The sequence below is a fragment of the Ictidomys tridecemlineatus genome, chromosome 3, assembly GCF_052094955.1.
Source record: "Ictidomys tridecemlineatus isolate mIctTri1 chromosome 3, mIctTri1.hap1, whole genome shotgun sequence".
Taxonomy (NCBI): Eukaryota; Metazoa; Chordata; class Mammalia; order Rodentia; family Sciuridae; genus Ictidomys; species Ictidomys tridecemlineatus.
Window position 1 is genome coordinate 152,148,748 of NC_135479.1, and position 26,356 is coordinate 152,175,103.

General features: G+C 37.3%; 2 protein-coding genes and 1 pseudogene across 14 annotated transcripts in view; 2 read left to right on the plus strand and 1 right to left on the minus strand.

Moving 5' to 3' along the window:
* Nucleotides 1-1,595: 1,595 nt before the first annotated feature.
* On the minus strand, nucleotides 1,596-25,659 carry LOC144375743 (uncharacterized). Its single transcript, XM_078041176.1, has 5 exons — nucleotides 25,625-25,659; nucleotides 23,759-24,003; nucleotides 13,625-13,763; nucleotides 8,813-8,910; nucleotides 1,596-2,652 (listed from the first exon to the last, which is right to left on the minus strand). The coding sequence occupies exons 1-4, from the start codon at nucleotides 25,657-25,659 to the stop codon at nucleotides 8,847-8,849; spliced, it is 483 nt and encodes a 160-aa protein (XP_077897302.1). The 3' UTR covers nucleotides 1,596-2,652; nucleotides 8,813-8,846.
* On the plus strand, nucleotides 18,105-22,876 carry LOC101966620 (alanyl-tRNA editing protein Aarsd1 pseudogene; annotated as a pseudogene).
* Zbtb20 (zinc finger and BTB domain containing 20) overlaps nucleotides 23,359-26,356 on the plus strand; it is a 793,227-nt gene continuing 790,229 nt past the window's right edge. For 12 of the 13 annotated variants that reach the window (XM_078044182.1, XM_078044180.1, XM_078044181.1 and 9 more), the window contains exon 1: nucleotides 23,361-23,498. The gene's annotated coding sequence lies outside the window, so the exon portion shown is untranslated. Of the gene's footprint in view, nucleotides 23,499-26,356 lie in introns of all 13 variants that reach the window. The other variant, XM_078044200.1, reaches the window with a different exon arrangement.

The following is a 26,356-nucleotide window of genomic DNA, read 5'->3' on the forward strand; positions in this document are numbered from 1 at the left end:
TTCTACCTATTATGTTGGAATTATCAGTCATAATCAGAGCCAATAGTACCAAGGATTGAAATTTTTGAATATGAACTCACAAAAAGAGATAACTTTCTTTCTCATTAGAGTTTTGGGTTTGGTCAGTCTGTCTTGGGCTTTAAGGGCACCCACCACCTCTTCACAGGGAAACCTATGGCACCTTGATTGATTGTCATATCCATAGCCCCATTCTGGTAAAAGCTAACACATCTACAGATTCATTTTGAAGAAAGTTGCCTATGTCCATTAGCTCTTGCTCTGTGACAAAGAACCTCCAAGTCTTGGTAGTACTATATTTATTTAGTTCATGAATCAGTAGGCTGAACATAGGTTAGCTGATCTAGGATGAGCCCATGAGAGAGAACCAGCTGGTACTCCTAGACATTACAAGTCTCTCATTCTTTTCCTGGGTCTGGCAGGCTGTTCCACACCTGTTCTTCCCATGGCAATGGTAGAAATGCATAAAAGAAGAAATGCATGTTCTCTTGACAGAGGTTCCACATGAGTGTCCCATCACTTCTACTCAGTTTTTGACCAAAATAAATCACATGGAAAGGTCCAAAATAGGAGGATGAAAAAATTTGTTCTGCTTCTTCATCATAGCAAGTGGCATGGATTCAGGAGGGTAAAAAACTGGGGCCATTAATTAGATTTTCCATACTGCAACAAGCTTACCCTTATCCATGAATCACCTTGCTGTATATCTTCACATCACTGACTGGGTTAGGAATCAGTACCTGATCCAAGAGCAGCCATTTACTGTGGCTATCCATTTATGAGCTAACCAAACACAAGAGTTCTGCCCAATAAAATGCAACAAAAAGTTGGAGGGTTACTAACTGATCCAATTAGGTATTTGTCTGGAGAAAGTTTGAAATATATGTAGAGAAAAATAGGTAGAACTTATATAATACAAAAAGTGAAGGCAACATCAGGCATTAGAAGGTAAATGGCCTTAATACCTTTACCACCAGTACCTGTGAATATTACTTTCCATGGCAAAAGGGGCTTTTCAAGTGTAATTAAGTTAAAATTTTTTGAGTTGGAGAAATTTCTCTGGATTATTCATATCGGCCTGATGTAAATATAATGGTCCTAATAAGAATGGTTCAGAAGTCAGTCAAAAAAGAATGAAACAAAAGACATACAAGCATAAATTAGAGTGCTCTGCCTTGCAGATGGAAAGATCAAAAGGTTATAGATTCTCCCCCTCAGAGATCCCAGAAAGAGCCAGCCATGTTGATACTTTGATTTAACCCATTGAGATTGAATTTGGACTTATGACCTGCAGGACTGAAGGAGAATAAATTTGTGTTGTTTTAAGCCACTAAATTTAACATAATTTGTTACAGCAACAAGAGGAAACTAATACAGAATCCATGAGTAAAGAAAGGGTTTTGTGACATAAGGGAGTATAGAGGAAGAGAACCCACTAATTAGTACCAGTAGTTAGCTGAGAGGGACTAATTGGGTAATTACAGTAGGACATTAGTGATACCAATGGTTATTGGTGATGAGTCCTGCTTCCTCACATGTTGAAGTATGAACATTAGAGAAGCACGCCAAGGCAAGCATATAAAGAAGAGTTTATTTAAAAAGGGGTAACATAAACTCCTGGGAGGGAGAAGGAAGCCATAGCTGGTATCCTGATATCCCAAGAAGTGAGGTGTTCTGCCGTTTTTATTTTTTTATTTTATTTTTTAAATTTTTTTTATTGCTTGTTCAAAACATTACAAAGCTCTTGACATATTTCATACATTAGATTTGAGTGGGTTATGAACTCCCATTTTTACCCCAAATACAAATTCTGTGATTGCAGAATCACATCGATTACACATCCACATTTTTACATAATGCCATATTAGTAACTGTTGTATTCTGCTACCTCTCCTATCCTCTACTATCCCCCCTCCTCTCCCCTCCCATCTTCTCTCTCTACCCCATCTACTGTAATTCATTTCTCTCCTTGTTTTTTTTCCCATTCCCCTCACAACCTCTTATATGTAATTTTGTATAACAATGAGAGTCTCCTTCCATTTCCATGCAATTTCCCTTTTCTCTCCCTTTCCCTCCCACTTCATGTCTCTGTTTAATGTTAATCTTTTCCTCCTGCTCTTCCTCCCTGCTCTGTTCTTAGTTGCTCTCATTATATCAAAGAAGACATTTGGCATTTGTTTTTTAGGGATTGGCTAGCTTCACTTAGCATAATCTGCTCTAATGCCATCCATTTCCCTGTAAATTCCATGATTTTGTCATTTTTTAGTGCTGCGTAATACTCCATTGTGTATAAATGCCACATTTCTTTAATCCATTCATCTATTGAAGGGCATCTAGGTTGGTTCCACAGTCTAGCTATTGTGAATTGTGCTGCTATGAATATCGATGTGGCAGTATCCCTCTAGTACACTTTTTTAAGGTCTTCAGGGAATAGTCCGAGAAGGGCAATAGCTGGGTCAAATGGTGGTTCCATTCCCAGCTTTCCCAGGGATCTCCATACTGCTTTCCAAATTGGCCACACCAATTTGCAGTCCCACCAGCAATGTACAAGAGTACTTTTCCCCACATCCTCACCAGCACTTGTTGTTGTTTGACTTCATAATGGCTGCCAATCTTACTGGAATGAGATGGTATCTTAGGGTGGTTTTTTTTTTTTTAAGAGAGAGTGAGAGAGGAAAGAGAGAGAGAGAGAGAGAGAGAGAGAGAGAGAGAGAGAGAGAATTTTTAATATTTATTTTTTAGTTCTCGGCGGACACAACATCTTTGTTTGTATGTGGTGCTGAGGATCAAACCCGGGCTGCACACATGCCAGGCGAGCATGCTACCACTTGAGCCACATCACCAGCCCCTTAAGGTGGTTTTGATTTGCATTTCTCTGACTGCTAGAGATGGTGAGCATTTTTTCATGTACTTGTTGATTGATTGTATGTCCTCCTCTGAGAAGTGTCTGTTAGGGTCCTTGGCCCATTTGTTGATTGGGTTATTTGTTATCTTATTGTTTAATTTTTGGAGTTCCTTGTATACTCTGGATATTAGGGCTCTATCTGAAATGTGAGGAGTAAAAATTTATTCTCATGATGTAGGTTCCCTATTTACCTCTCTTATTGTTTCTTTTGCTGAGAAAAAACTTTAATTTAAGTAAGTCCCATTTGTTGATTCTTGTTATTAACTCTTGTGCTATGGGTGTCCTATTAAGGAATTTGGAGCCTGACCCCACAATATGTGGATCGGAGCCAACTTTTTCTTCTATCAGATGCAGAGTCTCTGATTTGATATCAAGCTCCTTGATCCATTTTGAGTTAACTTTTGTGCATGGAGAGAGGAGGAGATTCAGTTTCATTTTGTTGCATATGGATTTCCAGTTTTCCCAGCACCATTTGTTGAAGATGCTATCCTTCCTCCATTGCATGCTTTTAGCCCCTTTATCAAATATAAGATAGTTGTAACTTTGTGGATTAGTCTCTGTGTCCTCTATTCTGTACCATTGGTCCACCTGCCTGTTTTGGTACCAGTACCATGCTGTTTTTGTTACTATTGCTCTGTAATATAGTTTGAAATGTATCGCTATACTGCATGATTCACATGTCCTGCTAAGAGTTAATTTTGCTATTCTGGGTCTTTTATTTTTCCATATATATTTCATGATTGCTTTCTCTATTTCTATAAGAAATACCGTTGGGATTTTGATTGGCATTGCATTAAACCTATAGAGAACTTTTGGTAATATCGCCATTTTGATGATGTTAGTTCTGCCTATCAGTGAACAGGGTATATTTTTCCATCTTCTAAGATCTTCTTCTATTTCCATATGTCCCAGGCTTCCTTTGTTCTCTTGCCCTCTACCCTGTATCTTTCTCCTTCCTGCATACTTGATTAGGCATTTGACTGGGCCTTGGAAATTCTAGCACAATGGCCAAAATGTGGGAAACAGGTAGGCTGAGGGGGGAAGGGCAGGATGGAGCAGCCAAGGTCACATTAATTAACAACCTTATAGCTTCCTGTAGGGAGGGGCAATTCCTGGGACAGCTTACCTTAGCAACAGGTTGGAGCAGGGGGAGGTTCTTGATAAGGGTGGAGGACTGGCTTTGAAAGAATTAGCATTTAAATCCCCCAGGGGACAGTCTCCAACCTCCCAGGACTCACTCAAAATTGGCCTGACTCATCTGACCTGATTTAATTTACCTATCTATACTGACTTCAGGTCTAATTCTGGCTTCATTAGTATAGAAAGCATTAAAACTTATGCTTCTACCAGTACTCTGTACTCTAAACACCTTCCATTTCTCAAAGATTCTTTTACCTTAGTTGCCAAAATTATACATGTTCCCTATGTATACTTAAATGTCAGTTAAGTGAGGTAAACTGAGTTGAGCCCATGTTTATTATAATAAAATAGGACCTAACCTATAGTGTACTGATGATCAGAATAAAATTTTACATAATATTAAAATTTTTGTTCAAATAATTATTTGTTGAAGTGGGACTTTCCTTTTTTTTTTATTTTTTATTTTTTTTTATTTATTTTTTTATTGGTTGTTCACAACATTACAAAGCTCTTGACATATCATACTTCGAACAATAGTTTCAAGTGAGTTATGAACTCCCATTTTTACCCCAAATACAGATTGCAGAATCACATAGGTTACACATTCACATTTTTACATAATGCCATACTAGTGACTGATGTATTCTGCTACCTTTCCTATCCTCTACTATCCCCCTCCCCCCCATCTTTTCTTTCTATCCCATCTACTGTAATTCATTTCTCTCCTTATTTTCCTTCCAATTCCCCTCACAACCTCTTTTATGTAGTTTTTTATAACAATGAGGGTCTCTTTCCATTTCCATGCAATTCCACTTTTCTCTCTCTTTCCCTCCCATCTCGTGCCTCTGTTTAATGTCAATCTTTTCTTCCTGCTCTTCCTCCCTACTCTATTCTTAGTTGCTCTCATTATATCAAAGAAGACATTTGGTATTTGTTTTTTAGGGATTGGCTAGCTTCACTGAGCATAATCTGCTCTAATGCCATCCATTTCCCTGCAAATTCCATGATTTTGTCATTTTTTAGTGCTGTGTAATACTCCATAGTGTATAAATGCCACATTTTTTTAATCCATTCATCCATTGAAGGGCATCTGGGTTGGTTCCACAGTCTAGCTATTGTGAATTGTGCTGCTATGAACATCGATGTGGCTGTATCCCTGTAGTACGCTCTTTTAAGGTCTTCAGGGAATAGCCCAAGAAGGGCAATAACTGGGTCAAATGGTGGTTCCATTCCTAGCTTTCCCAGGAATCTCCATACTGCTTTCCAAATTGGCTGAACCAATTTGCAGTCCCACCAGCAATGTATTAGAGTACCCTTTTCCCCACATCCTCGCCAGCACTTGTTATTATTTGACTTCATAATGGCTGCCAATCTTACTGGAGTGAGATGGTATCTTAGGGTGGTTTTGATTTGCATTTCTCTGACTGCCAGAGATGGTGAGCATTTTTTCATGTATCTGTTGATTGATTGTATGTCCTCCTCTGAGAAGTGTCTGTTCAGGTCCTTGGCCCATTTGTTGATTGGGTTATTTGTTGTCTTATTGTCCAATTTTTTGAGTTCTTTGTAAACTCTGGATATTAAGGCTCTATCTGAAGTGTGGGGGGTAAAAATTTGTTCCCATGATGTAGGCTCCCGATTTACTTCTCTTATTGTTTCTCTTGCTGTGAAAAAACTTTTTAGTTTAAGTAAGTCCCATTTGTTGATTCTTGCTATTAACTCTTGTGCTATGGGTGTCCTGTTAAGGAATTTGGAGCCTGATCGAAGTGGGACTTTCCTATGCATCATAGTATATTAAGCAGTATCCTGGCCTCTGTCCACTAGAAGCAAGTAGCATTGACTTTCCTAGTTATGACAACCAAAAATGTCTTCAAATATTGTCAAATATTTCCTGGGAATTTTAAATCACCCCTTGTTGAGAACTACTGGATTCTACTGCATTAGTCAGATTTCTGTTACTGTGACAAAATACCTAAAATAATCAATTTTTTTTAAAAGGTTTATTTTTGGCTTAGTTTCAGAGGTTTTAGGATTGCTTGGCCCCATTGCTTTGGGGCCTATGGGGAAGCAGCACATTATGGTGAGAAGTGCATGGTGGAGTAAAGCCATTCATGCCATGAACAAGAAATGAAAAAGAAGAAAAGGAAAGTGCCAGATTCTTATTATTCCCTTCAAGGGCACACACACCAATAACTTGAAGATCTTCCATTTGACCCTACCTCTTATAGGTTCTATCACCTTCTAATAGCACCTTTTCTTGGAACTAATCCTTTACCATATGGACCTTGGGAGACATTCTAGATCAAAATGATATAGCATCTCAGCCTTCATATTTATTCTTTATTAATATTTCCTATTATTACCAGAGTCTTGATGTATACTATCTTTGACTAATATTTTAAAATTTTGAGAGAAGATGTAAGACTAGCCCTCTAATGCTCAATAGCTGTGTGAATTTAAGGAAATTTTAAAACTCTTATGTTTGTTCAGCTTCATATGTAAAATAGCAGTGGGAAAAATATCACCTACTTTGTATAATTGTTGTTATACATATTGTGTGCTCAGAACAGTGATCAGCAAACATTTTCTATAAAGGGCCAGAGAGTAAATATTTTAGACTTTGTGACTCATATGGGTTTTTTTTTTACTTCTCAGTTCTGTTGTCTTAGTACAAAAGTATTCACACAAAATATGGAAACAAATGGGAGTAGTCATGTTCCAATAAAATTTTATTTACAAAAACAGGTGGTAAGATGGAATTGACCCAAGCCTCTAAATAGTTTGTCACCCATGGTTTAGAACATATCTGGCACATAATAAGTACTTGATTAAGTATTGGTTATTTTTAACATTACTTTTATATATTCTCATAAGTATGAATAAGCAGACATATAATTGAGGAATTAAAGTCCCCAAAGGGCTTTAATGTTTGGTTTTAGTTATTTTCTTCTGTAATAGATGGTGGTTTTCTCTGGCAACCAAAGAACCAAAGAAGAAACTGGGAATCTATATGGACGATAAATAATCCCTGTCCTTATATTAGAAGTCCTATCTCCCTTGAAGAAATGATGAGGAATGATACAGAATCTTGCCTACCAAGTATATACTAGTTTTCTGTAGTGTGTATGAGGGGGGATTCTACAACTACAACCAATTTAAAGATCCAACCTTTACAGTCTAGGATTCTTTGTAAACTTTTATTATTAAATCTAGAGAACTTTGGGCTAATCATAATGACAATTCAGAGTTGGAAGGAAGGAAGTCAAAACTAAGCACTTCTCTAAAGTCTTGATATTTTGTGTGAGAAGAATCACAGAAAATTTTTGGTTGGGTCTGCTCAGCACCCCTTTTCCAAATTTTATCTTCCCTAACCCTGCCCACCATCAGTCTGTAGAATTATGCCCCATTTCTAAAACATGACCAATTTCTTTACCACGGTAGATTTATTCTTGGGTTGAAAACCTTGTTCTACTTGGAAAAATAAGTTTTATCCTGAAAAGTTTTATAAGGGACATAAATAGAAGTGCTTCTGTCTAGATGTTTAAACAAATCCCAACAGGCAAAGTGCTAACTTATGAGTAAATCATTGATTTCTAGTGGTGGAAAGGAAAGGAAATTAATCTGTAACTTTCCTAGAAGGTCAAGAAACTATACTTTCTCTTTCTCTTTGCTAGGGATCCTCTCCCTCCTTTTACTCTAGTTTGTATGAGCATTGGAAGTGGCAATATAGTCAGTATATTCTTATCTCCATCCTGAGACCATATATTTATATTAAGACCTACTCAGAAAAATCTGCTACTGGAATCACCTTTATAACCAGAAAATTAGTCCTTAATCAGTTTAATTTTAGGGAGGATGATCAAAATTAAGAGTTACATTAAAAATTTGTCCCAGCCATTAAAGTATAAAGATAAAGGCTATTTTGTGGCTATTTTCAGGTCAACACTTTTAATATTAGATTATCCTCTCCTTGTTCTCTAAAACTAGGTTATTGCTTTTCATTCATGAAAGTTCAAATCCCTCATTGCCATAATAACTTACAGAGATAAATAGACACAAAGAGTAGTTGCATCACAAAAATGGTAGAATACTGGTATGGAAGTTCTTACATTGCTAGAAAAAGCCTCCAGCTCCTATCTTTTTATAATGCCATAATATGCATCTTCATCCTGGAACTCCAAGGGATCTCATCTCTTAACAGTACACAGATTCTAATGAAAACTCCCAGTGAGTCTACATGACTGGAAATAAAAATAACTTGTAACAGCAGCCATTTTTATGCTCTTTTGTGTCTTTTTGTATGTTGCATGTCTGTTTATTTAGCAAGACTATCAGCTCTTTTCCCTCTTTAAGGCTAGAGATATTATGTATCTTCCCAAAGAAACTAGTTTTCTTCCCAAAGAAACTGTTTCTAGTTTCTTCTTTTTCTGTTTCCTCCTATTATTTTCCTGCTTCTTCCTATTATTTTTCCGGTTATTATCCCAACAGGCAAAGTGCCAACTTATGGGTAAATCATTGATATCTAGTGGTGGGAAGAAAATAATAAATTGAATTGATGCTAGTCCCAATATTCTTTATAAAATCAAATTTTACATTATACCTAAATATGTTTGCTATATGCTATCTTCAGAAATGACAGATGATTTTTTCTTTTTTTTTAAATTTCAGATGTGGATGTTCTACAAGATGTCTTCTAACACAGCAAAAAGAACAGAACAGCTTATCTATTATTTTCTCTAGCATTTGATTTACCTTCTCTAGAGAGGAAGAATCAGCCAGAAATTCCTTAAACCACAGCTATGTATTCACAAAACCAATGTCTGCTGGCAAAATGCTTCATTCCTGAGTTTCTGTCCAAATAAAATTATACCTGTAAGTAGAAACAATCAAGCAAACAAACAACAACAACAACAACAACAACAACAAAACTATGAAGAGTCACAGTGGGACATGACAGTAAGCCAGAAAAATTTGGGTAAGCATATTGCAGTATATATACTCCCCTCCACGACCCATACTCATTTAGGGTAGTGAAATGGGAAATGTGGTGTTATCTCTCAGTCTTTATCTACATATGACACTCTGACAGAACACTAAGACTCATTATATTTAAGTATACAGAGTAACACTACAAGGCTCAAGTTTTTCTCGAGTCTGTGATATTTTGACATTTCAAACTATTAATCTTTAATAGAAAAGATAAATCAAAGGCCGTTATCTTGGAAGTACTTTATTTAGCAATATTCTTAAATTATATCTCATAACTTTGATCCTTACCCAGAAGTCTATACTTGAATCTGAAACTTCTACAAAATTTTAAAGCTTCAACCTTAACTTTTAAAATGGTTAGTAAAGATTTAAGAAATGTAATAGTATATTTTTAAATGCATTCAAGATCAAATTGCTTCATAGTATTTTTTCTAATTAAAAATCTTACATAAGTATTCTTTCTAATCCCAGAGACTATCCTGTGTGTTCTTTCTCATTAGATTTAAGTTGACATATCACTGTATTTCTGTTCTTTGAAAACCATGCTAAATCTTACATTTTATGAAAAGGTTGGGAGAAACTTGTCTTTTTTCTATCAGTTTCTCCCCAAATGTGATTTATTCCCTTGCACTTTCACTTACAGAAAAGCAAATGTTGTTTGTTTCTGTGGAGGGCTGTTGCTATAAATCTCAAATTTTTTGCCCTTTGGAAAATATCATCTAAAGTTTTTATACTCTAAATTAAAATTCAGCTTTTATTGTTCAAAAATTCTAAAATGTAATTATTTCAGTATGTGTATATGATAGTAAACAGGACTAATTTCCATTGAGAACATAAAGTATGACAATTATAGATGTGATTTAAAAGCTTATTATAGGCACACTTCATTTTATTTATTATTTATTATATGGTTTTGTTTTGTTTTACAAATTGTGGCAGTTCTGCATTGTGTAAGTCTATTGATGTCATTTTTCTAGCATATGTGCTCAGTTTATGTCTTTATGCCATATTTTGGCAATTCTATCAATATTTCAAACCTTTTCATTTTTATTATATGTTATGGTAATCTGTTATTGTTGATCTTTGAAGTTAGTACTGTGATTGTTTGGAGGCACCTTGGACCACACCCATATAAGATGATGAATTTAATCAATAAACTCGTGTGTGTTCTGATTCCTTAACAAACCAGCTGCCCCCCTAATCTCTCTTCATCTCTCAGTCTTCCCTATTACCAGAGACTTAGTAATATTGAAATTTGGTCAGTTAATAACCTACAATGGCCTCTAAGTGTTCAAATGAAAGAGTCACATATCTCTCACTTTAAATCAAAAGCTATAAATGATTAGGTTTAGTGGGAAAGTCATGTCAAAAGCCAAGATAGCCTGAAAGCTAGGTCTTTTGTACTAAACAGTCACGTTGTGAATGCAAAAGTTATTGAAGGAAATTAAAAGTGATATTCCAGTAAACACACAAATGATAAGAAAACAAAAAAACCTAATTGTCCTTATGAAGAAATCTTTAGTGGTCTGGACAGAATAAAGAGCCACAATGGTCCCTTAAGCCAAAATCTATTCTAGAAAAGAGGCCTAACTGGCTTCAATTCTATAAAGATAGAGGGGTGAGGAGGATTCAAAGGAAAAGTTTAAAGTTAACAGAGATTGCTTCATGAGGTGTAAGAAGTAATTTACATAACAAAAATTAGGTGCAAGGTGAAGCAGCAAGTGCTAATGTAAAAGCTGCAGCAAATTTTCCAGATCTAGCTAATAGACTTGATGAATGAGACTAAACTAAACAAAGGTATAGACAATATAAACAAAGTAGATGTATATTGGGAGATGTTATCTAGGAGGTTTCATAGCTAGGAACAAGTCATGCCTGGCTGCAAAGTTTCAAGGATAGGCTAACTCTTCTCTTTTGGTATAGGCTAATATAGCTGGTGACTTTAAAGCCATTGATCATTTACTAGTCTGAAAACCCTGCAGTCCTTAAGAATTATACTAAACTACTCTGCCCATGTTCTACAAATGGAACAACAAAGACTAAATGACAATTCTGTATTGGAGATGGAGCAATCAAACTTTTCCAGTTTCCATATCGCTTGTCACCCACTATATAGCAGCCATTAGGCTTGGGTAGAAGTTATCAATCCCCAACTCCAGAGGTTTGCTTATCCCTTCCCATATCTCCCCAACACTCCCACCACTACTACTTCTAGGCCTTAACAAATGAACAGAGCACTTTATCAGTGGAGTCACACTAGCAGACCACAGGTATAATGGTTAAAATAAGACACTGAAATGGAGAGTAGCCATACTAATGGTGTTTCTACCAGCCAATAGGAAAAACATCATAAGGCAATTCTGTCTTATAACAAAAGATACTTCTATTATAATTTAGATGTCAGTCATAGTAAATTACTTGAAGGTCTCTGAATTCACTATGCATTTATCCTAAGTTTCAGTTTCTCCACTGCATTATGGAGAAAATAAATATACCAACTTGTAAAGTAATTTTAAGAATTGTATACATAGACACATGGTAAGCATTCAATAAATGTATCAAAACATACCTCAATCATGGCCCTTAGATTTTAACAAAATTATCATCTTTCTTTAAGCAGACTACATGATTCATAAGGGCAGGAGCCCTGCCCAATTTGTCCTTATATACTAAATATTTAGCAATATTAATAAGTTCTTGGTAAATATTTAAAATGTTCAATATGTCCATAATTTAACATCAGAGTTGAAACTTCTAATGATCATAAGGTAGAATGGGAAAAATAGTGTTATCTTACAAACATTTAAAACATATAAAAATCACATTAAAATCATCATATATAAGTACAAATAGTAAAAATATAATGAAATTATACTTTTCAAGATACATGCTCTGTACTCCCAACAAATCCAAAATTTATATTACCTCTGAACATGAAGGGCAAACAGCACAAATAACAAAGAAAAGAAGCACTCATTCATTATGTAAAAATTAGATCAGGTTGCTCATAATTAGAATTAGAATGTAGGTTTAAGGTCTTTCCTTATCTCCCATGGTTTTCTTTCCCCCCATGGAAGAACTCAAATTTACTTCAGGCATATGTTCTCTTACACGGTATGGTAAGCACTAAAATGTACAAGGATTGGAAAAAAGAATAGCTAGAAAGGGTGATGATTATATACTCCTGAATCTGTTTATTTGTAAGGAACCACTCCCTTGATTATCCACCAAACCTAAATCATTTTGATTTCTTTCGAATATAACCACCTATTTCAAAAGCTTAGTTCTTACATGCTTTCAACAGTAGTAGTCTTTAAATCAATTCATAAGACACTTTTAAATTCCTGGGCACCAAAACTAGCCTTTTGTCTCATAATGAGTTTATTAGTATTGGCCAAAATGACAGATATATATAGATCCAATAAAAATTTTCCATTCAAAATGACAGAACTATAGTTTCTCAATTTTAAATATTATTTGCAAAGTATATAGCCTATGAAGTCTTGCAAAATTAAAATTTTTCATAATAAATTGTGTTAAACCTGAAGAAAAAAACCCTATGCTGGGTGTGGTGGCTCAGGGGGCTGAGGCAGGAGGATTGAGAGTTCAAAGCCAGCCTCAGCAAAAGCAATTCTGTGAGACACTGTCTCTAAATAAAATACAAAATAGGGCTAGGTATGTGGATCAGTGGTAGAGTGCCCCTAAGTTTAATCCCCAGTACAAAAAAAAAAAAAAAAAAAAGAAAGAAAGAAAGAAAAGGAAAAAACATATGATCTCTAAATATGCCAAGAAAACCAAGTTAAAAATAGTATATATTCTCAAACAAACTATTTGCTAAATTCTGCAAAAGGTGAAAATAGTCATTATACTACCTATGTTTTCAAAATGTCCAGTCCTCAAATATCCTTAAAAGTTAATTGTCATTCTTTTCTTACGGCTTTAGTATTTTTTTCATTTTTGAGAATAGTTATTTAAATTTGAATCTCTGGAATGCATTCTGTTTTAAAACTTTAAATGTCCTTGGCATTTAGCATATCATTCATTTAGGTAAATTTAAAAAATCTGAAAAAATTAAAATTTTAACTAAGATTTAAAAAAAACATTGGTGTTATTAAGAGGTTTTAAATCTTCTCTGTAAACTATACAGAACAGATTAATTTTTTGTATAAATAGTTTGGGGTACACAATTTGCAGAATTGAACTAATTTCACATTTCTTTCATGCTTTCCCCTGTCATGTGACAAGACCATTTCTTTACCTAGAGGGATGATCCCTTTTTGATATGAGCTGACCCCCAAAAGCTCCTGCATTAATGCAAGAGGCAAAGTGATTAGGTTTTGAGAGCTGTAACCTAATCAGTTGAATAATCCATTTGCTGCATTAATAATTTAAATGGACTAAATGGGTGGTAACTATAGGAAGGTGGGACATAGCTAGAAGAAGGAGGTCACTGGGGGTGTGTTTGGGGGGGTTTACATTGTGTCCCTGGTACCTCACTTATTCTCTGCTTTCCCTCTGTCATGAGCTGAACAGTTTTCTTTTGCCAAATTCTTCCATCATGATATTCTGTCTTACCTTGGTCCCAGAGCAGTGGAGTTGGTAGACCATGGAGTAAATCTTTGAAACCATGAGTCAGGTGTTTTGTTCACAGTGATGAAAAGCTGATTAACATAGTTCATAAAGTTAGCAGCCTCTGTCATGTGAAGTTGTAGTCCTAAAAAAAAAAAAAGTCACCAAAGGTACTTTGCTCCTTTCTGCTAATTTCAAATAGACATAAAATACCTCTCTGAGAATGGGCTTTCTGGATTTAAGGAGGGAGACAAAAAGTTAATTGCCTATTCTCTAATGCTAACTATAATTCTTGATGAAACATCATGTATTTTTGTGTACAAGAGATATGTAATTAAGTTTTAATATACTGAGTTATTTACACAGTGAACCATGCTGAATGATTTTTGAAAGACTGTGGCTTGTTCTCTTAAAAACATATAGTAATGTACAAATACTATTTACCAACTCTGCTTTGTTCATCTCAACTCCTCAAAGGTCTATACATTGGGAAATAGTTCAGAAGTCCTTCAGTTATAGAAACTCAGCAGTTCAGTTCCTGGGTTGTAGAGATGTCTGCATTCTAATGTCTGGAACTTGTGAATGTATTTATTGTAAAAGGGAACTTTGCAGATGTGGTTAACTTAAAGATCATATCTGCTAGTAGATATCCACTCATGTTCCACTTTGAGTTCAATTGAGTCTAGATGAGCTTGAGGCTTGAGTCAGTTAGTGGCACTCTTACCGAGGGAACCCATACCCCTCACCTCCCACCCCAGGACTTTCAGTCTTAAAAAGAAAAAAAAATTCACAGAGGCCAAGAGAGTTTTATAGATAAGCTCTATCATGGAACAAAATGTCTTCAGAGCACAGTAAAAAAAAAATAATAATTTACCCAACTAATTCTATGAAGCTAGCCTAATACAAATCCCAAAGGTGAAGGTTGCATAAAGTTCATCCAGCTGTGAATATTGATCTCAATTATGAAGTTAGAAAATTCCAAGACAAAAATATTGGTAAACACATTGTGATTACAATATGAGGCCTCCTTCAAAAGCTCATGTGTGAGACAATGCAAGGAAGCTTAGAGATGAAATGATCATGTTATAAAAAGTTAATCAGTGCATTAATTTCCTGATAGGATAAAATTGGTGGTAGCTGCAGGCAGGTAGGGTATTCCCAGAGGAGGTGGGTTCCTGGGGATGTGCCTTTGGGTTTTATATTTTGTCCTTGTTGAGCAGATCTCTAGCTCTGCTTCCTGGTGCCATATTTCCAGCTGCTTTCTTTCACCAACCCCTTCTGTCATGATGTTCTGCCTCAACTTGACCCTGAGAAATGGAGCTCTGAAACCATGAGCCCCAAAATAAACTTTTCCTTCTATAAAATTGTTCTTGTTAGTTCTTTTGGTCACAGCAATAAAAAAGCTGACTAAAACAACACATATTCATTAAAATAACAATAAAATTAAAAAACAATATAGCAATGCAAGAAGTTTGAACATCAGTAAATTTATCATTATAACAATATGTTAACAGAAAAAATATAGTGATTATACATTTAGAAAAGGTATATATGAAAGTATAATCATTAGTAAAGTTTAAATTTGAGAACTTTGCAAGCTATATGTATCACCTTTAAGAAAATCTTCAGCAAGGAAGATACTTAGAGGGGCAATGTCAAAAATTGTAGCTGAGTGGTAGAGCAGTTGCCTAGCATGTGTGAGGCACTGGGTTTGATCCTCAGCACCACATACAAATAAATAAATAAACGTATTGTTTTCCTCATTTCCCTTTCAGATGACTTGTCACTGATATACAGAAATGCCTTTGATTTATGGGTATTGATTTTGTATCCTGCTACTTTGCTGAATTCATTTACTAGTTCTAGAAGTTTTCTGGTGGAATTTTTTGGGTCTTTTAGGTATAGAATCATATTGTTAGCTAATAGTGCTAATTTGAGTTCTTGTTTTCCAATCTGTATCCCTTTAATTTCTTTCCTCTACTCTATTTACAGTAGCCTCAAAAAAAAAAATACTTGGGTATTAACAAAAGAGGTAAAAGACCTCTACAGTGAAAACTACAGAATGCTAAAGAAAGAAATTGAAGAAGACTTTAGAAGATGGAAAGATCTACCTTGTTCTTGGATAGGCAGAATTATTATTGTCAAAATGACCATACTACCAAAAGCACTATACAAATTTAAAGCAATTCTAATCAAAATCCCAATGACATTCCTTATAGAAAAAGCAGTCATGAAATTCACCTGAAAAAATAAGAGATCCAGAATAGCTAAAGCAATCCTTAGCAAGAAGAGTAAAGCAGGTGCAGACCTTAAACTATGCTACAGAGCAATAGTAACAAAAACAGAGTGGTAACCTACATAATTATTGTTATCTTATGTTAGACAAAGTTGCCAAAAACATACACTGGAGAAAGATAGTCTCTTCAACAAATGGTGCTGGGAAAACTGGAAAGCCATGTGCAACAAAATGAAATTAAATCAGTATCTCTCATCTTGCACAAAACTCAACTCAATGTGGATCAAGGACCTAGGTATTAAACCAGAGACACTGTGTCTAATAGAAGAAAAAGTAGGCCCAAATCTCCATCATGTTGAATTAGGCCTCGACTTCCTCAATAAGACCCATATAGCACAAGAATTAAAATATAAAGAATCAATAAATGGGATAGATTCAATCTAAAAGGCTTTTTCTCAGCAAAAGAAACAATCTGTGAGGTGAATAGAGAGCCTACATCTTGGGCGCAAATCTTTACCTCTCACACATCAGATAGAGCACTAATCAATAGGATATATAAAGAACTAAAAAAGATCTAAATAGCTAAAAAAACAAATAACCCAATCAATAAATGGGCCAAGGAACTGAACAGACACTTCTCAGAAGAAGATATACAATTAATCAACAAATATATGAAATTTCTTAACATCTCTAGCAATTAGAGAAATGCAAATCAAAACTACTCTAAGATTTTATCTCACTCCAGTAAGAATGGCAGTTATCAAGAAAACAAACAACAATAAGTGTTGGTGAGGATATGGAGAAAAGGCACACTTATACATTGCTGGTGGGACTGCAAATTGGTGAGTCAATATAGAAAGTGGTATAGAGATTCCTTAGAATGCTGGGAATGGAGTCATCATTTGACCCAGCTATCCCTTCTTCTCAGTCTATAACCAAAAGACTTAAAAACAGCATACTACAGGAACACAGTCACATCAATGTTTATAGCAGCACAATTCACTGTAGTTAAATTGTGCAACCAACCTGGATGTCCTTCAGTAGATGAATGGATAAAGAAAATGTTGTACATATACACAACGGAATATTACTCAGCATCAAAAGAGAATAAAAATATGGCATTTCCAGGTAAATGGATGGAATTAGAGAAGATAATGCTAATTCTGGAGTTAGAGAATATAATGCTAATTAGCCAATCCCAAAAAACCAAATGCCAAATGTTTTCTCTGATATAAGGATGCTAATTCATAATGGGGTTGGTGTGATGAAGCATGGAAGGATTAGGTGAACTCTAGATAGGGCAAAGGTGTGGGAACATGAGGGAGGGGACATGGGGTTAGAAAAGATGGTGGAATGAGATAGACATTATTACCCTAATTACATGTATAAACACAAAAATGGTGTGACTATACTTTGTGTACAATCAGAGATGAAAAATTGTGTTCTATATGGGTAATATGAATTGTAATGCATTCTGCTGTCATATATAACATATTATATTAAAAATAAATAAATATTATCAAGAAAAAGAGAATCTTAAAAAAATAAATAAACGTGTGGCATCCATCTACAAATATATATATATGAATGAAAGGGCAAATCATTTAAAAAATAAACCATGGTTACAAACACTAAAAAGAGGGAAAAAATCCTCAGTATTGGAAGATGACATGAATGTCAATATAAGAAAATTAACTAATAAATGGTTAGTAATAATAGAGTTCACCAAGATATACAGATACAAAGTCAACATGTGAAAACAAGTAGTTTGCTTACACATGAGAAATAATAACTAGAAAATAGGAAAAAATCCCTTCTTACAATTGTGAAAAGAAACTGAAAATCACTTCTCATAATAATTATAAAATTCTGTGGATCTATGTAAACAAAATTATGAACATCACCTACGATCTATAAATACCAAGTTCCAAGTGCACACGTATTTAATTCAAGCTATCTTAACCAATTAAAATCAGTGGCTCATGCACTAAGAATGATTTAGTTGGGTTTAGGTACAACTGGGCCTAGGGATTCAAGAAGTTTCCTGGGTTTTTCATGATGTTGGACATCTACTGTTTTTGTCTTGAGCTCCTATTGGGGACTGCTCTTCCTCCCTAAATCCAGTTGTGTAATTCAAACAAAACCACCAATCATAGTGCTCACCTCATGTTTGCATTTTGAGGACAAAATGTAGTTCATAAAATACCTGAAGTAAATGTTTGTGTACTGTGTAGAAATCCATTTTCTTGAATGGCATTCCTGTATCAGCGGGACAGCTATGCACAGGAGTTCTTCAACACATGGTCTCCTGTTAGCCAGCTGAGATGCAGACCCATGGGAGCAATGGCAAGAAAGAAGGGCTGAGCGGTTTCCATGTGGTGTTGGAAGACATGCTACTTTTCCCTAAGGGCAGGGGACAACCTAATGACCATGGCACAATCAATGACATCTCTGTACTGAGAGTGACCTGCCGGGGAGCCCAGGCTGATCATTTCACAGGGACATCTCTGGCCCCTGGGAGCCAGTTTCAGGTCCAGGTTGACTGGGAGCGGAGGTTTGATCACATGCAGTAGCATTCAGGGCAGCATCTCATCACAGCAGTGGCTGATAGTCTATTTGGGTTGAAGACAACATCATGGGAGTTAGGGAGACTCTGGAGTGTAATTGAGCTGGACAGCCCCTTTGTGACTGCAGAACAAGTAGCTACCATTGAGCAGAGTGTCAATGAAAAAATCAGAGATCAGTTGCCTGTGAGTGTTCAAGAACTGAGCCTGGATGATCCTGAGGTGGAGAAGGTGAGAGGCTCAGGATTACCAGATGATCATGCTGGACCCATTCAAGATGTTACCATTGAGGGTGTTGATTCTAACAGGTGCTGTGGGACTCATGTAAACAATCTCAGTTACCTTCAGATCATAAAGATTCTGGTTACTGAGAAGGGGAAAAAGAATAAAACCAACCTGATATTTCTGGCTGGGAACCAGGTGCTCAAGTGAATGGAGAGAAGTCACGGAACTGAAAATGCACTGACCACTCTGCTTAAGTGTGGAACATAAGATCATGTGGAAGCAGTGAAAAAGCTCCAGAACTACTCCAAATTCTTGCAGAAAAATAACCTGAATCTGCTCAGAGACCTGGCTGTGCACATTGTTCACTGTCTCAGGAATAGCCCAGACTAGGGAGGTGCGGTCATACAATACAGGAAGGAGGGAGATTCAGAGTTCATGAATATCATTGCCAGTGAAATTGGGTCAGAGGAGACCCTCCTCTTCCTAACTGTGGGAGACGAGAAAGGTGCTGGGCTCTTCTTACTGGCAGGGCCAGCGGAGGCTGTGGAAACCTGAGGTCCAGGGTGGCTGAGGTCCTGGAAGGCAAAAAGAGCAGGGAAGAAAGGCCGCTTCCAGGGCAAGGCCACCAAGATGAGCCAGCGGGGCAGAGGTGCAGGTACTTCTATAAGACTATGTCAGCACGCAGAGCACTGAGGAGCGGGAACTCAGGGTGCCCACTCCTTCTGACCCTGGAAGGAGTCTCATGGACATTAAAATAATGTGACTCAAAATGGTTCTACTACCACTTAAATTTATATGACTAATTTGTACTGTATACTCTAGTGTGCTTGTGTGATTAGCATCTGTTTGTGAATAAGTAGCTTTCTGACTTGGTGTATTGGGCATAAAAAAAAAAAGAAATCCATTTTCTTCCCCCCCTATTTCCTTAATATCATTTACTGAGTATTCCCCTTTCCCCATAATCTGCATTGCCAATCTCAAATTAAATTTTTTTGCATGAGCTTCTTTCTGGTTTCTCTTGTGTTCCTGTGTTACATTCAGTAATCAGTTAATTACACCATTAATAGATTTCCTCTTTCCCCTTTTTCCAACTATTTCTCTAGTCTTATATTCTTTAGTTAAAACTCTTATATTCTCATTAAGTGAGTGATGTTTTGGGAAAACTTCTTATGGTTCTGGTTTGAGTTTCTTATTCCAATCAAAGCTTAGTATAGAACAGAATAGGCAATGGAGAGTCTATATGCATAGCAGGAAAACAAGGATTTGCAATCCCAGTGAAATATTATAAAGGGGTTCAGAATTCTACTATACTGTAAATTTGGAGGTTAAAGGCAAATTTTATATAAAGTTTTCAGAGACACAATAACTTGCCTCTCATCTGGGTTACATGTGGATTTACAAAAATCCCAAGTTGCTTTGAATGTAAATTGTTTAACCTTAATTCTTTGCATATTATCCTGACAAATTTTGGTGTCTAACTCAACTTATTTCACTATAAAAGAGATTTTATTTTAACATTCTTTCACTAGTTATTATTTTCCCAAGTTATTAGGGAGTTCATTTATAGAAAAATAGTATCAGTTTTCAAATGGCTAAAAATATAAAGTGATATATATTGCACGTGATTGTGTGAGGCAAAGTGGTAAGCTCTCTAATGGATCTCTAAAAACAGTCTCTAAAAACCAAAAGTTACTTCTCTCTATATATATAAATATATGTAATATAGTTATATATGGTCATTATATAATTAGTTCCCTTATTAGAATCTAAGCTCCTTGAGAGCAGAATCTGATTTGATTAACTTTTTATTTCTGTATAGTGATAATTTCACTGTGTTATAAATATTCCCAATTTCTTAGGAGTTAGGCATTCTTTCTCTTGTATTCTAATACTGTACATGACACATGTATACTCGACATAGTAAGTTATTCCTTTATTTATCTCTCAGAAAACAGAGAACTTTTTGGAGGAAAATTGTCAAATCTTTTTGGTTGTTTAGTTTCTAAGAACCTACTGATTTTAAATGTCCATCAAATATATTTGTTGTGAAAAATATACACATAATATTTGTTGAATGAATGGGTATAGTATAAAGGAAGGAGGCAGGCAGACTTGAGTTCGAACACAAGTCTGTCACTTGTGATGCAGTATATTCAAAGTCTAAGTGTCCTCATTTGTAAGTAGGAAGATTATCCTTTAAATTTCTGAAAGCACGTTATAGAACAGAAGTTTTTCATAAAATCCTATTCTAAGCAATGACTGCTCTTATTTTCCTTTTCTATCTTGCTTTTCCCATTGTCCTCCCATACTTTCTTATCATGCTGTTCTTATTCTTTTTCCTCAGTTCTGTTAATTGCTAACCAAAAAAAATCTCTTGCTTTCTATCATAATTATGAAATTCTTGCTACATCTTTTGGAGTGTTTGTATAGGGGGGAGTGGTAAGGTAGTGAAGATATGTAGGGTGTAATGTAAATATGAAGACTGAGGCATTCCTTAGTGACTTAAGCATTCTAATACTGGCAGAATAGAGCATAACAACTCTTAAATAGGGGCAGTTAAACCCAAGACCTCACTTTACTACTAATGCCTTATAACCCCAACAACATTTATATCAATTTGCGGAAATGTATCTTTAAAAATGTGTTGAAAGAGTTAAGTGTTAAGAAGTAATTTTTTTTAGTGTTTATTTTTTAGTTTTCGGTGGACACAACATCTTTATTTCGAGTGGCCACTGCTTGTTGGAGAATATATGTGATTAACTATTGGAACACTGTTAACCTGTACTATTTTTCTTATGTGAAGTTGATCTGTATGGAATACTTATTAGTTGTCGCTACATCACTTTACATAAGATTCATGTATAAATTTAAAAATGTTTCCGCTTCCATGTTTATAGCAATTTGTACACCTTACTGGTGTTTAGATACCTGATTCAATAGTTTTCTTAATTCTGAACGTCTCTTACATATCATCCTTAAGGTAGCTTTAAAGTTTAATGAGGTCAAGGCTTTACGCTTTTTTTTTTCATTAGGACTAACCTATTTTGCTTAGATTCTGCCAAAGACTTCTATCTAGTCAAAGTAAGGCATCTAGTGTGGAAAGCAGGCTGCACGTGCCAAGGAAATATAAATTAAAATCCACAAGACTTTAAATTAAAGTCTATTAGAAACTGTATATCAGATTCATGTCTTATAAACAATGTCATTTTCAAATTGAAAATACAGTACATTCTTTATGCATTGTATTTTTGATAAAGTCTCTTATTTTTATTTTTTTGTGATAGATTACTATTTAAGTTCCCTAAACATTTCAACTTCTTATTTTGGCAGGAATTATTTTCCTTTATAAACTGAAGGGCAATTATTTTTTCCATCTTAGTCCTTTCAAGAAGAAAAACTTTTTTTTTAACCTATCCAGGCCTTCCTGTTGGCCTTGAGACTCATTTGTTCACCCCAATGCCTGAGTACTGGAGCAATATTTGTAAGAATATGGCTCTGGGGAGTGTTATGTTGAGTGACAAGTCATAGAGAATGAGGGTTTTATTGAAGCATCTGAACTGCATTTAATTTTTCGTGTCCGCTTTATTTGTTCCTTGTAGCTCTCAGGTTACTGAATTTTGTGGGCTTTAGTTGGGTCTTTGGAACTTCACGCGTTTGGTAATAAGAAACATAATCTGCTTTTTCCGGTAGGATGATAAATCCTCATTTATATTAAGGGTGGCTAATTCGAAAGTGTTTTACATAGTATTTTTCTAAACAAATTCTCCCTTTGAGCCCTGGCGTTGCTGTTGCTTAAGGCGGCCTCTGGTGACCTGCCTTGGCAACCCGTACCCATTTCTCAAGAATCCAGATGACCCAGTGTGGCCTTGTAATGCTGCCACCACGCCAGACCCTCTAGCTTGCTTTCCCTTCCACCACTCAGGATCAGGATTCCATCCTGCTGCCTCAGCCGTCTGCGACAGCGACATCCCCTCCAATCTCCAACCCTCCCGCGGCTCCCCCCTCGGCGCGTCTCGCCGCGCCAGACAGCGGGTAACCGCCGCCTCCGCCGGGGCATCCCGGCTCCGTAGGCCTAAAGCGCTCCAGACACCTGCCTCTCACTGGCCACCGCCGCTGCCCCTCACCCCGCAGTCCCCTCGACAATTGGCCCCAGGCCGTCATTCGTCATCTTCGGGCCTCTCCTCGAGTCCCGCCTCCATCCTCGGGTCATTTAAGTTTATCACAAATAAATAAATAAAGGAGGAAATAGAAATGCGTAGAAAGTAAAAGCAGTTGGGAGGGGGTGGGGGCGTGGAGAAAATGGGGCGGGGCGGAGGAGTAAACAACCAAACTTGATTGTGTCAGTGTTGACCAATCAGGGTTCACTCCAGTCCCGTCTGACGGGCTCTGTCGACCAATAGTTTTCCATCTGTCGGATCACTGAACGACGAGATGCGACTGACCTCTCCAGAGTGGGCGAAGGTGCGGCAGAGCCGGGGAGGGAGTGGGAGGACTGTCTGCCAATCGTCTACTAACAATACTTTGAGCGAAGTTTCCGCTCCCCAATGGATGTTTAAGATAGCGGATTGGGTCTCTCCTAGCCCAATCGAACAAGGTAGAGATGAGGGAAGGGGTAGTTGGGGGCGGGGACAGAAAGGGGAGGAGGAAGAGTGCATTTTGTTTATGGGCGGCAACCTCACGAGGGGCGTCCTATTCTTATTGGCTCACTGAAGCTAAGAGTGGCATGAGCGCAACCAAATAGTGGTGAAAGCTAGAGGTTCGCGGCATGAGGCGCCCAATGTGGGCCTTCTGCCGAAGAAGTAGGGGCGGGGGGAAGTTTAGGAGTTGAGGAAAGAAGATTAAAGAGCGCAAGGAGGTAACGCCAAAAACTCTAATTTGTTGTGGGGCCGGGGGGAGAGATGGGTGTGTGCGTGCCGAGGGGGGCCAGGCGTCTGTTAGGCGCTGGAGTGGGGGGCGGCGGAACTGAGAAGGCAGGGAGCGGGGTGGGGCTGGGGGGAGCGAGTTACGGAGCAGCGAGCCTGCGGGCCGTCCGCCGGCCCAGCGCGCGTCCCGCGCCCCGCCCCGAGCGCGCCCCCTCCTCCGGACGCCCCTCCTCGCGCCCAGCTGCGGCCTCACCCGACCCGGCGGGGAGGGTCTCTGGGTGCCTGGAGCGGGCGGGGCGTCCCGCATCTGGAAACGTGTCTTCTGCCTTCTTCTCTTTACTCCCTGCGCCTGGAGCTGCCGCTTCCAAGAAGAGGAGCTGAGGGGGACTAGCCAGGGCTCCGGAGCTGCTAGAGGCGCCCGCTTGTCTTCCGTCCCCTCCCTCCTCGCCCTCCCCCGCTTGCCGTGGCTCTCGCGGTCTCTGGAGCGTCTTCAGAGAACTGGGGGGCGGGAGGTGTCCTGGCCCCAGAGCGGCTGGACGCCTCTCCAGACGCCGGAGCTACCGGCCCTCGCCTGCTTCGCTTCCAGGACTAGAGAGTGGAGGGGGCTTGGGAAAGGGAGACCCATCTTTCCTTTTTCTCCTTCTTTGGGCCACTTTGGAAACATTAAAAGACGTTGACGCTTTTTGATATCTGAGATAAAACGGTTTGAAGGCTTTTGAAAGTTTCTGTGCGCTCCCTTACATTGTTTAATGCATTCCTGTCTGTGTGGCTCTTCAGGTCCTTCCCCAATCGCGAAGCCGTTACCCTTTTTTAAGGATGCTAGAGAGGCAGGAGGCAGGAATTTTCTAAAAGTTCTATTGATAAACACACTTGCAGAAGCATATGCTAGGCACACACACAAACTATAAACATTAGCGAAAAACACAATATGGCGTACAGCTACACTACCTAGCGCGCGGTAATCCGCTGATCTCTTACTCTCAACCAGGTTGAAAGAGGTCAGTAGCAGGATGACAGCTCTCACAATAAAAATCTGAATGAAACAGGAAGTAATTTTGAAGCTTGTGGGTGTAGTTCTGTTCTGAGAGTCAGCATTGGCCCAAGCTAAGTTGAACGTGTTACCTTTCTAGAAATGTGAAAATTATCTTCATTATGTTTATCATTAAAAATACAGAAATGCTGAAATGGCATTTTCTAGCTGGAGGCCAAGTGTAAATTTCAGCTGTTAATATTGGAGGCCACTCATTCCCCCAGTGTTTTCAAGTGAACTCTGTTCTAAAGTTACTGTTGTAACTTGTTGCCATTGAAAGTTTTAGGCACATAACTATCTTTTTGTAAATAAATTCTATACATGCAAATACTGAATTTAACTTAAATTCGTAAACGATTCAATTTCATTCTGTTTCTGCTCCTAATCTCTTTGCCATCTTGTGGAAATAGACTCCACCCTTACCCTACTTACCCTCGTGTAGATTTGACCAGTCAAGATTTGACTTTTGTGTATTTTTGCTTTACAACTGGGACTGTCTATATTTCTAGGAAAAGAAAAAAAACTGCTTAAGTTGATTTTCATGCACTTAATCTTTGTCATTCTTAGCCAGAATATATCAGAATCACATATCAAAACACAAACAGTACATGATAATATTCCTGTGCCATCTCTTGACTTCTATTCTCCCTAGAAAGGTTTGAAGATGTCCTTGAAAATGTTCTGATGTTACAGTTCTTTGCTCAAGTTTTAATTTCCCAGATTGGGGGCTGGGAATGTGGCTCAGTCGGTAGCGCGCTCGTGTGGCATGCGTGCGGCCTGGGTTCGATCCTCAGCACCATATACCAGCAAAGATGTTGTGTCTGCCAAGAACTAAAAAAATAAATAAATATTAAAAAAAATTTCCCAGATTGGGGGTGTGATTTCCATTGGGCTCAGTTTTGAAAAAGTTTAGATTTGAGAACACGGTGCTGAAGTAATCAAGCGAGAAGAAGAAAAGTGAGTTTTTAAGAAAAGCAATAGCTTATTTAAATGAGTTGGGCAGTTGGATACTTCTGGTGTTGTGGTTTCATATCTTAAAAGACAGTGAAATACAGGCTTTTGCATATGAGGATTAGGTGGCAAACTTACTGTCTAACAGCCTTCAAATCAGCATACCCTTTCATGGTGAGGTTCCAATTTTAACAGATCTAAAGAAAATTTGAGACTAAAAATTGTCAAATTTTATTCATTTCCAGGAAGAAGTCTTAATCCTTACCCATCTAGGCCAGTGTTTTAAGACTACTACTATACCAAGAAGATACAAATATAGATCATTTACACCACTAGCTATATGAGAAGCAAGATGAAATTAAAGTAAATAATTGAGGAAGGAGAAAATTTGCATGTGAGAAATTTTTTGGTGGTGGTGGTGGGGGATAATTGTGATGTCAGTTTCCTACATAGTTAGGATGGAAAGTTGAGACCCACCAATATCCAGCTCCTCTTTCTGTCAGTTTAATAAGAATTTGACTACTTGGATAAGGAAGAAAATCTAAGGGAAAAGCAATTTTAAATGAATTATTTTTGTCTCATTAGCGAAAGTCTTCAGAAGGCTTTCTGATAAAATTGGATTTCCTAGAAAAATGGCTAGACCAAATAATTACTTTAATTTAGAAGAGCAATAGGACTATAACCAAATTCCTGTGAAGGATCTATAATTTATGAATGAATTTCAAATTATCCCAAATATCTTCAGAATAAGTGATAAGGAGACACTTTAAAACATTTGGAATGTGGAAGTGTAACAAAATGGATTCTGTTTTATTCTCTGAAATAATCATGTTTTTCTGTAGTGGATGGTTAAATCATCAAATTGTTAAA

Bases quoted from the DNA above. Each gene is read 5' to 3' on its own strand.
- LOC144375743 (XM_078041176.1), bottom strand. From the start codon at position 25,659: ATGAAAGGGTATGCTGATTTGAAGGCTGTTAGACA. The intron at 24,004-25,624 runs GTAAGTTTGCCA...CCCGCCCCCCAG, and splicing joins GATTTGAAGGCTGTTAGACA to TTCTCTGAAGACGCTCCAGA. The intron at 13,764-23,758 runs GTGAGGCCGCAG...TTTTTTTTTTAG, and splicing joins GACCCTCCCCGCCGGGTCGG to GACTACAACTTCACATGACA.